This window comes from Glossina fuscipes, unplaced genomic scaffold (assembly GCF_014805625.2).
Source record: "Glossina fuscipes isolate IAEA_lab_2018 unplaced genomic scaffold, Yale_Gfus_2 28, whole genome shotgun sequence".
NCBI classification, from domain to species: Eukaryota; Metazoa; Arthropoda; class Insecta; order Diptera; family Glossinidae; genus Glossina; species Glossina fuscipes.
Genome location: NW_023998423.1, coordinates 17,734,327 through 17,751,616, shown reverse-complemented (window position 1 = coordinate 17,751,616; position 17,290 = coordinate 17,734,327). Strand labels below are relative to the sequence as shown.

The 17,290-nt window shown below is 34.4% G+C and overlaps 1 protein-coding gene across 1 annotated transcript; it reads left to right on the top strand.

Moving 5' to 3' along the window:
* The first annotated feature begins 843 nt into the window (after window positions 1-843).
* Window positions 844-6,318, top strand: LOC119636386. The gene is made up of 5 exons (XM_038031700.1): window positions 844-1,583; window positions 1,656-2,307; window positions 2,374-2,582; window positions 2,661-2,720; window positions 6,215-6,318. Exons 1-5 carry the CDS (start codon window positions 1,325-1,327, stop codon window positions 6,316-6,318), a joined length of 1,284 nt encoding a protein of 427 aa, XP_037887628.1. The 5' UTR covers window positions 844-1,324.
* The last annotated feature ends 10,972 nt before the right edge of the window (window positions 6,319-17,290 follow it).

The window sequence follows — 17,290 nt, the reverse complement described above, 5'->3', positions numbered from 1 at the left end:
TTAACAATGGCCTTAAGTGGAACCCTGTCAATGAGTTCTTTTTGGAAGGTCCTTAGGGCTTACAAGATGCTGAGAAGGAAGGATCTCCCGTGCTATTGTAGGCGTTGAAATCATTTTTATGAAATAGTAATGACCCGCTGATGACAGATGTTTCTCATGATGCTAATCATAAAGATATGGGTAAGGGGTGGATACAGAAAGCTTTAATGGTATGCCGTACGGTGTCGGCGTAACAATGCAAAAGAACGCAATTAAAGAGCTGGGGTTGCATAAAAAGTTCTTTCGGAACAACTGGCTATACCTGAGTATAGTCGACACGGATGATTGTCGGAGGAACGTCTAAGTCTTCAACGTGCTAGCACAATCTACAAGCTTCGGTCCAAATACGTCAACTAAAAGTCTTGTAAGACCCGGTTCCAAAGAAATTCTCGATAGTATTAACTTGTTGGTTGTGCCCATCTTATCCCAAATATCTTATGTAGATTTGATAATTTAATCAGACATCAAGATCTGTTATATTATTAAAGAAAAGCAATTAGACAGAAGCTCAGTAAGTCATGCGCAGAAAGTTGGATAAGGAAGATAGCAAATGATAGGAGAAAATAGTAAGACTGATAGCAAGAGAAACAAATACGTGGAAAGACAAAAATATAGTAAAACAATATTTCAGCGAAAAATAGCATAAAAGAAGAATAGCATAAGCGGCAAAGAGTAATCAGATCTTAAGGCAGAAAAGCGGATAGATAGACTAAGTGATATGAAGAGAATTCTAATTGGAAAGGGAAATGTATAAGCAGAGTGGCACAGAAATGTATTAGCAACGAAGTCGACACAAAGATTGTGTGGATATTATGTGGGTGGGTACAACAGCCAATAACTAGATGTAGAGAGATGCAGTTAAATGAAGAGATAAAATTATTTTTTCACAAATTACGACTGAATAAAAGTCATATGTTACATGCGGAATATTAAAAGAACACACATTCACCTTATCGTGATATAAGTGCGGAGCATAACCTTTCTTTATGTTAATCAACATTTGTTGTCTCTTGAAGGGTGTAACTGAACTCAAACATGGAAAACAAATAAACAATGATTCAATAGACCATTAAGCAAATATTGAAATACCTGAAACGATCACAAATAAAAACCCGAAACGAATCATAGAAATCAATTTCTTCGAATATCATCAATGTTTACATGAAACATTTTTCCGTGAATTTTTTTTTGAAAAGAAAAGAATTCTTAAAAAGGGTATAAAAAGGTTAAACTATAAATTGATAGCGGACAGTAAGAGCAGAAACGTTGTCACGATTTGAGAGACATGTTCACTCTAAGAAATTTTCGGATTTTAATACTGACGATAGGAATTTTAGAAAGTAGCGTAACTTCGGAGACAACAACGAACGATGAAATGAAATTGTTCGAAGCGCGCTCACCCAGGCGAGGTGGTCTCTTTCATATCTGCGGCTCTAATGCGTATGCCGACGAAGGCAGCTCTTCTTGTATGTCCCGCTCAAAGTGTGTAAGCCAAGGTGGAAAAGTCAAAGGATTTTGTAATATTTATGAAGTTTGTTGTGAAAGTAAGTCTGGTTTTTTTTTTAATTTTTAATTTTTTAATGAAAACAATTAAAAAAATTATTTCTCATATTTAGCTAAAGTTGATTGCAATTCGATAATTAAAGAAAAACGAGTAGTCATTAAAAGTGCTGCTCTAGAAAAAATCCCAAGTTCCTGCTCATATCGTATACAGCGGTTTAGCACTCAAGTCTGCCAGGTACTGATTGAATTCAAAACATTGGAACTTCAACCGCCCATCTTGGACGCTACGCAAAGCTCTTTAGAGTGTGAGGATCATGTGGTTATAGGAGATTTTATGCTGTGTGGTGAAAATAGTGGCCAACATTTGTATGTGCCTTACGATGGCAGTAAGGATGATACCGAACTAATTATTAAATTCGCTCTCCCTAATAAATGGTCGCAGAGTCAATGGCATTTAATTGTCACGCAGTTACAGTGTCCAAGAACGAATGAAAATAAAAAACGTTCACCAAGTTATATGCCATTCATAAATAGCAACAATTTGGAGAATTTAAGGACCATGTTTACAATACCTTACAATTCAAATAGCAAGAATACTCTCGACGATATCGATTTGTTAGCTCCATTAGGTTGCAATCAATACTTCACGCAATCGGAGGGGCAAATAAAAAGTTTTAATTACAAGTCCGACGGCAGCGGTTACTATTTAAGTAAAATGAACTACGTAATTTGCATAAAACCAGTAAAGGCGGCTAATATGATACAGTATGTTTACTCACTTAGTATCGGTCATACAATGAATTATCATTTTAACGAATTTCCATTTCTTAGATATCAAGTTGAAAAGTTTTCCTTATCTAAACAAAACACCGAAGAGCCCGGCTTCGATAATAATTGTCACAGTTATAATCAAGTTAACGGAGATGATCGTCGTGAAGACTACCTAATGATACCGCAATCATCTCTTACGGCTAACGGTACCATTATCATGGCCACTCATTATTGCGGCCAATCACTCGTGAAAGGCTCTTCCGTAATCGGTAAGTTTAAATGGTGTTTATAGAAATTCTTTACCGTTAACAAATTTTCGTCGATTATTATCCGTTTCCTCCGTTTAGCTTCGCCTCCTTATGTTTTGTATTTTTCTAGTGACGGTCACAGTAATGAAGTAGAGTCTGGCTTTCTCATTAATTATAATTTCAAAATTATTTAACGAAAATGCAAAATAAAAAACTTATTTAAAGTAAATGAAATGAAAAATAAATACGCCCGCATTATCATCACTAGCTGTGAGCATGCTCACTGGAGCAGGTGGTTTTTATATATATATATTACAGATTTGAGATCAACACCGATTGCAAAATTTTTATTGAATTACCTCATATATTATCATCATGCCTTCATTGTTGCCATAGGAAGGCATTAAAAATGTTTCGCCAATATAAGCCCCTAATATAAACCCCTTTCAAGTTCAATTGTCTCGCAAGAAAACCACATTAACTTTTTCGATCGCAACACGAATGTTTTGATGTCTTTTGTGTTAAAGCGCGCGAGGGCGTAGCAATTGTTTCATCAAGGTCATCCTAAGAGTAATCATCTTCAAATTCAATAGTCATGGAAAAAAGCTATATATTATCTATTATGAATCTGTTCATGTGTTCATTGTTAGCTTAGGAAGGTATTAAAAATGTTTCGGCAAGGTCATGCTAATCCTCTTGCTTTAGTGACATATTTTCTATTGAATTCAAAAGGTTTCTGCGAACTGCATTTTGTGCAGCCTTCTGAAGCGAGGGCCGAATGTACTTCAGTAATGATCGTATGCTAAGATAGCTTACCCTGGAATTATTTTTCTCCTAGTTTAACAGCAGCCAAACGGCGTCTGTCTAAAGCGCAACCGACTAACTAGCGCTATCAGGCTTTACATCGCACTACTCCGGAGCGGAATATAACATCGACTATAGGTTAGCACCACATTCTTTATTCTGTAAACTATTAGTTACTTATTCACGGAAATATAATGAAAGTTTTGAAAGTTCAAGAGATTACCGCTTACCGATCGGCTGTATTAGAAAACGTTATGAAGATCAAAGTCTACTTTTCACACGCACGTGTAGTGTTTATGAGCTACTCTCCGTGCTTCGCACTTATCCTTTTTGTAAGTTTGCGACATGCTTTTGCCTTTGGGATTATGAAACAAAAAAAAAAAAAAAACAATAACAACATTAAAGTGACAAGATTATTCATGTTTGAATGAGACATTTTATGTGTCACATACCTCGTCACATACTTTGTTAAAATGTCTCATCAAATGTGCAAAGTGAAGATAGCTTGCTAATATAATAATGAAATGTAATTTTTTTCACCACCTTTTCCTTAATTTCTCTAACCTATAGATGCCTTATTAGAAATTTCATAGTGTAACCCTTTTCTTAATTACATCTCTTATCCGCTTACGGGGATATGTTGTTCTTATAATTATCAATATTCTTCAAGTTACTTTTTTTTTAACCTTACATCTATCATTAACTAGATCTACATATAGCTTACATAATAAATGCAATCTTTTGATAATATACTGCAACCGCATTGCATATTTTCACCTTTTTTTCATTACTTATATCTCACTAATCTCTTAAAAGTTATTCGTTATCTCTTAGCTGACATCAACTATCCGTTAACAATCATTACCTGTTAGGTTTTTTAATGCAGAAAAATTTATTGATTATAATCAACTGTTAAAATGTCCCTCAAGTGATTCCTCTTTTTAATAACTACCGCCAGGTGTTTTTAATGGATCTATATGTAGTTTACACAGTCCAGTTCTTGAACAGTAAAAACTTCAGTGACGTGCAAAATTACAGTTAATTTATTATATTTTAAAATTAGTTGTGATATCCGAAATCTGATTAAAAATATTTTTTAACAGTAGTCATAATATGATTATATACATGCAATGAACGCCATAGCATTCACAATCATACATATCCAATTTTTTAATTAAGTATTATTAAAAATATTTTAAAGCTATATAAAATTAAACAAAAATATTTGGCTTTAAAATTTGGATGCCATGTCTTTCATGCCATTTTGCATTGCAATGAAAATGAATGCTATAGCATCCGCGAACCTGTCAAAATAGCTATAACAACTCTCTTTCTCGCTTTCTCCTTCTTTTTTTCTGTCTCCCTCTCTCTTCCTCCCATTCTCCCACTCAATTTATCTCTCTCTCGTAATGTCTCTCTCTCCCTCTCTTCCTCTCTGAATCCTTCTATAACTTCCTCCGTTTCTCTCTTTTTCATTCAATCTTTGTCTCTCTCTCTCTCTCTCTCTCTCTCTCTCTCTCTCTCTCTCTCTCTTTCACTCATACATACATATATACTTGACTTCATGCTTTCCCGATTTTCTTAGAAAGTTATGTTACTTTCTTCGAAAGCGCTTGTGTATTACTTGCTTCTCCATTGGAAGGCATCATCTTAAATCCATCCGAAAAATCCAATTACCAGTAGTGAAGTGAAAATTGGTGCCCACGTCGGTATACATCACTCCTTCTTAGCAAGATTGATCTCAGCCAATGATTTGTTGCCTCTTCGAGCGATGGTTGGAGTCTTAAGACAATGTCCCAAAAAGATAGCTTCAAAAGCTTAGCAATAGCTTTGGTAGCGACAAATATGTACATTGCGACGAACGGTACTTTTAATAAAATTTACTTCAATCATTCTATTGAAACGAGCGCTTCTATACCCTACGCCGCTTGCTAGACAAAGGTATATAAAGTTTGTGCGCAGGTTTGTAACACCCAGAAGTGCTTGGGATAGACCTACCCGATTCAGAATCACTCTCTGGCACTTTGTATACCAAAAATGTCCATTTTTTTTTTTATGTTGTGATGAAAATTAATTCGTAAAAGTAGTTTGGTATGAAATTTAAATGGATCAAATTTGGATCAAGTAGGTCTATTTCTGTGAACATCATCGGTCACAAACATTGGTATGCAATATTAAATCTTATATGCCAAAAACGTCTAATTTTTATAATTTTATGATGAAGATGGATCCATAGTAGTAACGTAGCATAAAAACTAGCCGTAGAGAATTTGGATCACAGAGGTTTGCAGGGACTCTCGTAAAAACCAAGCCTTTCTATGGCAAGTAATGTATAATTTTTGATATATGAATGACTACATTAGGCCAAGTGGTGTAGGGTATTTAATTGTTCACTTGCTTGTTTTGATTTTTTTCATGAAAAAAAACTGGTGTCATGTTTAATTTTCGCACTTACTTATCGTATCTTAAAATAAGATGCGGGAAAACATTGTCCATTTCAGCGTTAATCAGTCGTTCGTTTGAATTGTTTGACGGGCACAGACGGCGGAAAATATATCATAAACGCGAGCTTCTATTAAAAAGCCGAAGTGGTTAATTATAATAATAAATAATTTAGTGAATTCATTTTTAAATATTTAAAGTATTTTTTCGTTTTTTCATTTTCTTCTTCTTCTTTTTACTATAAAACCAATTAAGAACCGTTTTGAATGGGTTTACTATCATTACGTTCTCACTTATTTTATTAATCAACCGCTAAAGCGCATAAAAATCTTTCTCCTCTCTCTCTCTCTCTCTCAGTGTCTACTTGCACGCTTATACAAATAGTTCAACACTTGGCTGCTTTACAGCCATCACTACCATCACTACCGCTAATGCCGCGACTGGCAATTACAATAATAACCGCAAAAAGTCATTTAAAATTATGATGTTGCTGACTGACCAACAACTGTGATGATGTTTAAACAATTTCACAGATCTGATTGATTGTTAGAGTAAAATATTTGTTTAAAGAGGTTTTTTTTTAAAGCTTTTTTTCCTTTTTTTCTCTTTTTTTTTTTTTTTTATAAGTAAATATTTATTTCAATGGTATTCGTATTCAATGGCTATTAACAGCGTTTGCATTAAAACGCCCAAGCAGGCATAGGCCGCATTTAAAAAGCATTATAAACAGAGGACACGGCTTGTGGAGAGAACTTTTCGAAAGTTAAGATTTCTAGATATGAAAACTCATCTCGAAATGAATTCATTCCAAAAAAAAATTGTTGTTGTAGATTTCCCTAATATCGAACATTAATGTTAATGCGGAAATTTTATGCAATAAAGAAATGAACATGACTGTAATATTGTAGAGAGCTGGCATGAAATATACAAATACCACTTATTGAACAACTATGACAATAATGTTGAAATCGGTTTCATAAACGGATATATGTACACATACATCATGCTAGGGTTATATTTGTTTTTCGAAGTGTGTACCCTTTAAAGTATTTTAATTAACGCCCATGTCGTTTATTATATAACACAAATATTTACAACATTTCGAAATGAAAGAAATGATAGCTAGTTTGTACAATTCATGCAAATACGCTAACTATAGAGTATCATTTAACAAAAACTCAAACATGTCTCTACATAATGCGCTGCAAGCACTACTCTATTCATCTTTTATGTGACAAAATAACTATCGCTCAACAAATTACTTAAAAAAAGATTATAATAGAAGAGATTTTCAAAAAAATTAATAAAATAACTAAAACATTATATCGTTACCTATGGTACGTACCGTCTTCCTTAATATCATATAAAATATATGGTTCATCATAAGACACGAAAAATGCCCAAAACGTGAACTTATTGACGTCGTAAAAGTCTGCAAATTAGACTTGGTCCCCATATAAAAAAAGCCAAGCTTTCATTAGAACCTTTTTATATATCGTGGGGGGCGGTTCAAATTTTCTACATTTAACCTTTATGCCAAATTACTATCATAGAGCAGAGCTTTCACCTTGGGATAGGCCCCAAAAATAGACCTATCTGCTTCAATTTTGGTACAGTTATCTGCTAATTTTTGGTTTCATAAAAATGTTCCCATAGGAAGAAGGGGCTTAAACAACTGCTCTAGCTAATGAAGTTTTTTTTTGCATCAGTTTAATATGCCGACAAAATATTACCAAGCGATGTTTATCGAGAAATTTTTCAAATTTGCAATATTTGCGCACCCATCCTAGAACACTTGTGGTACAGAATATATTAAATATCTGAGGATATATGTAACATCCAAAGGGACTTAACATGAATCCATCCGATCCGGATACCGATTTATTTACTATTGTGAGTCAATCTAACGATATCTATCCGTCTTTCCATGTGTTCTTCCAGATAATGCATAGGTCGCGAATTTCGAGATATTTTTATGAAATTTGATTAACTGATTTGTTTTGCCCCGTGTTTTTTGGCTATTAAAAATGGATTAGATTGGATCATCTCCCTAAATTTGAAGAAATGATATGAAAAGAAGGGCAATTTTTTCTCATAAGCGCACTACAAAAGCCAAGGCTTCGTATCGTAAGAAAATTTAAATTTCCAATAGTCCATGATCAAAATTGATCTAGACCCGCAATTTGACATAGACATAAAGTGTACGTAATTTGGATCACGGATGTCTGCAAAAGCATAAAAGGCATCAATTTTATAATTGAAATTTACTGCGTGGTAGTAATTTGACATAAAAATAGCTATACCGAATTTGAACCCCGTAAGTCTATTTTTTAAATCGTATCGAAACTTAAGTATTTGTATAGTGTGATGGACTGATTTTTCATTTTCTGTGATAAAAACAAATAACAGTTGAAATTTTGGGGTAAACATTAACAGCATCGAATTCGGATCACCTACGTAAATTGGTTGGATCTCACATCGGTGCAATGCTTTACTTAAAAGAATCAGGTATAATTTTTGGTGTATTATCCCGAAAATAAACCAATAAATTATATTAGGCGAACGGTTACCTCCATATAATGACTTTACTTGCGTTATAAGGCAGCACTTTCATTATCAGACGTTCCATGTAAAATGGTTGTATAAAAATGTTCCGATGAAACCGGCTTACAAGAGATTTTATTTTTACGCCAAAACGACGTCAGTGCGTTGCAACTTTGATCAACAAATTGTCATCTGTGTATTGAACACGAAAATATATGAACAGCTTACAAACGGACGAACGGGTAGGCTTGAAACAATTCAGAAATTGATTTTAAATCAATCAGTATAATCGATCGGTGTAGTTGTTAAATCCCTCTAGATGTCACACGCATCCGAAGAAACTTAATATGCTCTGCAAATGGCGTAGGGTATGCGAAACATTATGTTTAATTTTAAGATAACTCCTACGATGTCAATCCAGTCGAAACATCGTTATTTATCTCTCATATAGACATTTTTTTTACTCACTCCGTGATGGGTTCCTAGTTTAATGTGCTCTTAGTTCCCCTTTTTTGATATATCTTTTATTAAAATATGTATCATAGAAGCCTTTGAAGCGTACCAATCCATGTACCATTTCGTTGGTTGTTTTTCAGCCTCTTCCTCGGTACATTCGTCTCCAGTTTGATTGTTCGTAAAATCAAAAAATTTTGGCAAAAATATATGACCCAAAAGCCAAATCCGCCGTTTCGACATTTCTAATTATAGATAGCCTAATGTTTGACCTTCAAAAATATATTCGAATCGACTACTATCGTTCACACTAATCACACTAATCACGTTCACTTAATCTCGTTCCAAATTTATATTCAATCAATGCCGAGAAAATCAAGACTGGGAGAACATTTGCAAGAATTCGCTTTTGTTATACTCTTCACGAGTGTACTCTTCCACTTTACAATTTAATTTATACTTCGTGAATACGAAAACCTCTCCAATATTCGAAGATTCATTTTCTGAGCATATAAATCTGCGGACATGTTGACATTACCTGGAAAACAGAATGTCATTAACATATTTAGACTGACGATCTAGTTTGCCTTCAAGTAGAAGAAGAGACAATGGAGCCTTGATGGCTAGTATTTTAAATTACAATAATAATAATATTAGGTTGGCCGAAAAGTCATTTCGTTTTTTGTCCAACTGTGGATTTAAAAGCACCTTTTCACCGCCAAGTTCACATTTAAGGCGCACTGGCTTCATTTGATAGCTGATATCGTAATGCTTGTGCGGCAAAAATGTTGTTTGATTTTGCACAACAGTTTTCATTATGGAAAGTCGAAAGCCGGATTTTCGGCTCACTTTACTTCTATCACTTTTGCATCACGATCTGAAAGACCAGTAAGGGCGAATAAAGAGAAAATAGAAGCCGCAGAATGACAACTCATGAGAACATTGCGAGTTTAAATCGATTGAATTCTACTGTTCTACTGTTCTTGATAAAATAACTATAGAGAAGAAGACGACGCTTGTTTTTGTCGAAAAAACCAAATTTCTTTCCGAATCACTCAATAGCAGAATAATAACTGCGAAGTTTGCAATTCTTCCTGTTTAGAAAAATTGTTTTCCTTTCTTTCTCTTGCCAGGGCAAGCCTCAGCAGCTATTGCCGGCGTCCTTGCCTTTGATGTTTATAGCCCTCACCTGAGTAAAGATATTACTCTGCCTTGATGTTATGATTCAATTTTTTTTTATTAATTACGCCAGTGATATGAACTAAATCACATAATTCGAATGATAAAGAAAGTGTGCAACTGGCCGGAAGGAAGCTAGCGTCTACAGACATTAAGATTTCAATGCATATATTTAAGCTAAATGGCCTATCTGTCGGCGTTCATCGGAAGGAACGGATAGTTTTCTCTAAAAATGCCCCTAGTTCGACACCGAAAGCGTCTACGCTCAGCGGATGACGGAGAATATTTTTCGGTTCGTTCGAGAAGGAAGAAAATTTATAATCCTTTGCTTCTCCACGCCACAGCCCGAACTCAAATTGGTGTTGCCAATTGGCTAATGGATCCCATTCGAAAAATATCAGCTGACTTAGTGCGAATGTGATATTCCCGTGCCACGTCGTTCCTATCTCTGCCTAAAATATATGTTAAGTTAATAAGTAAAATTAACAATTTATGTCTGCGTGTCTGGCGACCTTGGTCCTTTACGTAACAATAATGAAAAGCCTCGTAAAATAAGCGAAAGCAAGGCAGAGTAGCGCATTCTTTTTACACCCAACACGCACATCAAGATAATACCCAAACTCACAGATTCTTTATCACGATAGCCAAAAGCAAACCAGAGGTAGAGTCTTCCGATTGTTTTCTCGCGCAATCTATTCGTTAGATACAACCCCTTGGACTGTTTCCTCTTAACAAACTTGAGAAAACTGTTCCAGTCGGTCCCTAGGTTTATGGCTTTTTTGACGATATATATGAGATTATTGCTTAAAAAGTTCAAAAGAATTCATTTGACTCCCTACGGCACGCTTACTGTTAAGAAACAAAGAAACAATGTGATAAACAGTAATTGAAATAAAATTCCGAAACTCTTAAAGCATTTTGTTTACCTCCGGGAAACTTTTTTAAACTGTGCAAGTATTTTCTTATCAACTCGATTAAGACAATTAAAACTCTTGATTATTTAGTGAATGCGTAAAGTTTGTGAGTATATGCGTATACATCGCTTGAATGTAGGTCTGCTTGTAAGCATCTAAAGATAACTTATTAAAATCATATTACACAGAAGTGTTTTTAAAAACTTTTAAAAACCTATAAATTTGTAGTATTTTTCAATAACAAAGATAAACTTTTAAATAATGCCATGAAAATTATTATATCAGCGATGAGAACAACAATGATATTATTCACGGATTAAGTCGAATACTTTAATACCTATTAATACATATTATGGATGAAATTTTTCAAATATTTGCAGATCGGATCGCTTAACTTTGTCAAAATGCGAATTGAACAAAATCCATACGCAACTGATCTGAAAGTAAATAAGTTTACGTAGAGTAATAAAAATTTAAAATTTGCAGAAAAATTCAAAAGACACGAATCGAACCTACTTTTAATAGTCTGACCCAGAACTGTGGTTTGTCATTGACTTTGAATCTACTTGCGCAGTTGGAAAGTAACGCATTGACACGAGCGACACGAATCGGATTAATGGTCAGAGGGAGTGCGCACATCTATACATGGGCATTCTTAAGCGGTACTGGCCGCTTTCGGAACAATCAACAAGCAGTGGTCTTTCTCATCGTACCTGATATTTTCAGCTTCAAAACGAACAATCACAAACACAATTTCCTCTCTCGCTCCTCCCCTCCTATAGACCTACCCGATTAATATACGTGCCCGTATGTATAGGAAACATCCCAGCAGTGACTGCTTTTGAAGTGCCGATTTTCCAAAACAACAGTGCTCCACTGTGAATAACATCTTTTAACTCTCTCTTTTATCTCTCTGAAAAGAGATTTTTCCAAAGCCTGTTTATTTTTCGAGAGGGTCTGTAAACATGAAATGAAATTTTCTCGCCACTGTTGCAAGAAGATCTTTAAGCATTTTATAGATTTTGTTTTGCATTCTGTGTATGCTGAGACATATGGAATAAAAAACGAGCATACTTTTCGGCGATAAGTATATAAAAAGCAGCATTTTATAATTTATGATATACGATAAGTAATCAAAAAAGAACATATGCATGTATTTGTGCACGTCTACAGATCACATTGGCCACCTGACCACCGAGCAGCTCATTTATTAATTGTTGATATGCAATGAGCAAATACGCACAGAAGTAAAAACGAAAAGTATGTGAGAAAGAAAGAGATAGAAAGATGAAATAGCCTGCTGAATAGTTTGTCTGCTCAAATTCCACAAACAAACAAACAAACAAACAAACATACATACACACACACACACACACACACACATACGGCCAAGAGTACACACATCACGATATGGGCTTTTTGTTCATCATATGCACTTTTATATAATTTTAAATAAATATATGCAAATATATGAATGTATATGTGCATATATATATATATATATATATATATGTATGTTTGCATAACTGGGTGACATATGATATTACACACGTTTTAATCAGTTAATTGCAGCGTTGGCATTTTATCAGCAATGCAATGCCATTGAATTACCTCTGCGTTGATGAAAAACTTGCCTTTGCTGACATATTCGTGCTCAACATATTCACATTTGTGTATATATGTGTATGGTGTGTGTATGGGAGCGTGCGTATGCCATATTCACACAGATACATTCAATATTTGGATTTTTCACATGCAACAATGTTTTCAACGTACGCATATACATAAGCATACAGACAAGTGCACACGCACTTGAGCATTCCCTCTCTTATGCATGTACATTAATATTAAAGTTCGCTGTTACTCGTACACGAGCCCATCAACATTCATCATATAAGTTTTCTTTTTCAACATTTTTTTACTCATTATATGTGCATGTGTGCAAAAGCGACAACAATAATAATGTGTTTGTGTGTAAAAAAAATATTTTATATGAGAAAATTTATAAAGTTTTATTTTAATTAACACAACAATTTACATTATGAATAACAACAATAGCTATAACAACTACAGCGACAACTACAACAACGACCAACAACAATAATAACAACGAACAATAACCAGAACAATAAGGATAACAGAAAAACAGTAAAAAGGCCTTTAGCATGCATTTACACTTTGTTACAAAACTTTTTATAAGTACATGCCACGTGAATGTATGCGAGTGAGTCTGCTTACATTGAAAAATTTACTGCATAAAAATGTGAACGAGGGAAAAAAAGTACACCGACGTTGTCATTTTTCTTTTCGTTTTTTTTGTTTTTTTTGTTTGTTTTATTTTGTTTTTTTGTACATATTGACCATTTATTCTCAGCTATTTATACCAATTTTTTTGTATTTTGCTTCTTCTTTTTTTTTACAGAGCTTTATATTTATTCTTTTTCTTTTTAACTCTTATCACGCCACAATAACCTCAAAATTTATTCACTTTATTGATAATGCAATAAATCGCAGAAATATATACCAGAGAGCGCAATATTTACACGCGCAGCGACACTCGCACCCGTTTTTACAACCCTCCGAATAGCATACTACACTTGTATGTCTACATCCTGTCTCTCCCTCTCTCATCCTTTCTCTTTAACATACTTGGACAAATGCAACAACAACAAGTAAGACCCCAACACAAATACAGACAAACAAGGGTATTTTTTCGTTCTTTTTTTGCTTATCACTCGCTCATTTAAACAATCGATAGACATCAGCACACAAATATACTAACAGTTGTACATTTTTGTATAAAAATATTCGCGTAGAAAAAAGAAAATTTTTTTCTCTTTTTGCGTTTTGCGTTTGTTTCTGATCATATCATAAAATGCTAGGTAATCGCGAAAGGGGTAAAGTAAGCGAGAGGCAAATAAGAAAATTGCATTCATTTCTCTACATATATGTATATACATATATATGTATACAATGTACATATCATTACAATTTAATTAAGTTATTTCGGAATGCCGCACGTAGCACTTTAACTTATGAAAATATATCCATCGTGTTAGAAACGAATGTCAACAAAACAAACAAAGCGGAAAGAAAATCGATGACCATGCTTAGAGGAGCGTTACTTAGTTTGTAAATCTTTGTGAAAAGGTTTCGACTGCAGTTCGAAGTGCAGTTCCGAAACAAATACTGAAAATATTTACAAATCTAAACATATCTAGAGTTTAGTGCTGCACCCACACAAAAATTGCTGTCGTTTAATAACTTCAAGAGTCGCTGATACCACATTTCAATAGATTTGCAAATCGAACATACATAAACATACAAACCGGCAACACTAATAGTGCATGAAAAGGCGATAACAAGGCAAATTTCACATAAATTTGCACGGAAGTCATTGGAGAAGGTATTCGTTCTGCATTTTAAATAATTACTTGTATGTATGTTAAATACCCTACACCATCATAAACATATTCATATAAAAACTTTTGAAAGTAAGGCGTTTTATGCGAAGTGGTCGAAAAGGTGGTTCGGTGTGAACCATTTTTAACTGCTTGAAGAATTTATATTAGTAACCGAGTAGATAAGGATGACGGCGGCCATGGTAGGCTTAAAATGTCAGTACGGTAGATCAAACATGATCGTAGCTGTAGGGAGTGTCTGCTCGGTAAAAGCACATTTAACCAATACGCTTCCACTCACTAGAAGACTTCCCTTCGTCTCTTTCCTCACTTATTTCTGACCGTCACCGTGTTGTGCCTACAGAGGACATCTTCTAAGCGATTTGAAAAAAAAAAAAAAAACAGGAAAATCTATATTTTCTATGTCTTTTTTACGTGAAGCACTTTCTCTCAATTGAGTCCTCTGGCCAAGCAAGCCTAAATTCCTCAGTCATTCTCCTATTAAATAAAGAAAACGTGCACGCATTGCAGTCGGGGAAGGCCGCCGTTACATATACTACAACACTTCGCCTAAAGCAGATATTCAGTGGTTTTGGTACTGATGCAATTAAAAATGACACATTATTTTCATGAAAGCTCATATATTGGAGCATGCCCAAAACATCACATGAGATGACCCAAATTTCGCAAACTTAATCTAGTTTTGTAAAATGCTCTTATATTTCAGTTTCCGTCATAAAATCTAGAATTTGGACTTTGTCTCCATATAAGGGCTTCCTTTTCCTAATAATCCCTAATAAGAGCTAGGGTCTACAAAACACACCTATGTGATTCTAAGTCCCTGCCATTAAATATTTTATTAAATTGTTACTAGAGACTAATTTTCATCATAAAATATTAAAATTTAAATCTTTTTTTAAAGGGCTTACTATTGTAGTGGGATTGAAGAAATAAACGCATGCGGTTCAAACTTGGCCCACTTTTATGTCAAATTGTTATAATGAGCAAATTTTTATCACGAAATATTAATAATTAGGACTTTTTGGCATATGAGGTATTGCATTGCCTGACTGGTCCTACGTGGTCCAAATAAGGCGGAGATCTTTCTCAATCTATTATTATTAAACAGTTCCCCCATGAAACACTGAAAGTTCCACCCCTTTTTCCATATAAAGATTCAGTTGTCGTAAGAAGGGGTATATGAAAAGTGACTCAAAAAGTTTGTCCGGCCGAACCAAATTTTTCATATCAATTTAGAACGTCCAAATACTATCGCAGAGCGAGTTTTGTCGAGAAATTTTGAAAAATGAAATTTTTTTCCATATAACAAATTTGGAAAATAAGGCGTAATATTGGAAGCGACCGAAAAGATGGACCGAACCGAACCATTTTCAATAGGGTTCCTCGTTTGATCAAAGAACGCCAGTGTTGACTACCAGAAAAAAAATTAAGCACTAAAAATATAAGCTATCGGCGCTATTGAGAGCCTAGTGGTGTTAGAAAGTAATATCTTTACTGTAAGAATTTGTCTACAATTGCAGACTGTAAAGGAAGACTTCTTTAGGATCCATTGGTAGATATTGGTAGGTAGGATTCTATATTCAAATAGTAAGACCAATTCAATTTTATCTTTTTTAAAACTGTTTATTATTCCAAATCTATTTGGTCGTCTTCGAAGTAATTCCCCTCGGATACTATACAACGTGTTTCCAATCATCGAAATAGTTGTTATAGTCGCTATCCGTGAGGGCCTTCAACATTTTTTGCGATTGACCATGTTTTCCTTTAACACGATCAAATCGTTGTCCCCGGAGTAATCTTTCGAGTTTAGGAAACAGCCAGAAGTCACGTGAAGCTAAGTCAGGTGAATACGGTGGTTATGGAACGATATGGTTTGAATTTTTAATGAAATGGTATCGAAGAACTAATGCAGTGTAAGATAACGTATTATGATGGTGGAAAACCCAGAGTTGTCCTTCCAAAATTCGGGCCTCTTTTTCTGAATAGGTTCGCGCAAACGACGCATAGCAAGCAATCTTATTAACCAAGTTTAGCCCGACAAAAGGAATTCGTAGTGCACAACACCGCGATAATCAAAGAATATCAGCTCTCATCTCCCGTAATAAGGCGTTTCGTGATCGATTAATAGTCAGAAGTCACCTCATCACAGATTCTAATGCGATGATCTTTTTGATACCAATCGAAATATAGCGCATTTCAGGTCCAAAGTATCTTTCGAAATGTTGTTGACTGACCCGCTTGAAATGCCAATAGCCTCAGCAAGGACCCCAAATGTTATTCGGCGTTCTGAACCCTTGATTTTTTGGATGTGACTTTCATCGGTAGAGGTTTATTCGTCTTCAAGCCGTTCTCGGCATTTTTTGAATTGTTTATACCACTTGTAAACCCTTCTTCCCGAGAAAGTCTGCTCATCAAAGACTCTCCCTAGTAGTAAAAAAGTTTTATTTCGCCAACAAAGTTTAGTGCAACTTCTTTGCTCAAAAAAAAGCACAGATTGCAAAAAATCGAAAAATGTCCGTTAAGTGCTGTCAAAGTGTTACAAGGTCAAAAAAAAACAATATCTGATATTCGATATACTCGGGCAATTTAATTTAAATATTGGTCATACTTTTTTAAAAACCCGTTATTATAATTGGTTTTTAATGAGCTCTTTAAAGGTAGAAAAATTCACAGGGAGAACTCACACCGACAGCCGACATTTCCCTTTGCCCGAAATTTTACCAGCACATTAAATACATTGTCCCAACTTGATTAATTTCTTAAAGTTATTTCTATTATTTTTTTATTCACTTCTTTATATCTATTCTACAAAAAAAAAAAAAAAAAAAAAAAAAAAAAAAAAAAAAAAAAAAAAAACCATGAATGCGAACTGTGTTACTGTTTTATGGCAATCATCTCTGTTTCATATTTTATATGTTTTTCATGGATTTCTTCTTTTCATAACTCCTATGTAAAAAAAAATCATATGTAG

Coding starts and splice junctions, on each gene's coding strand:
- LOC119636386 (XM_038031700.1), top strand. CDS start 1,325: ATGTTCACTCTAAGAAATTTTCGGATTTTAATACTGACGATAGGAATT. Junction 2,308..2,373: donor AAGGCGGCTAATATGATACA/GTATGTTTACTC, acceptor TCCATTTCTTAG/ATATCAAGTTGAAAAGTTTT. Junction 2,583..2,660: donor GAAAGGCTCTTCCGTAATCG/GTAAGTTTAAAT, acceptor TCCTCCGTTTAG/CTTCGCCTCCTTATGTTTTG.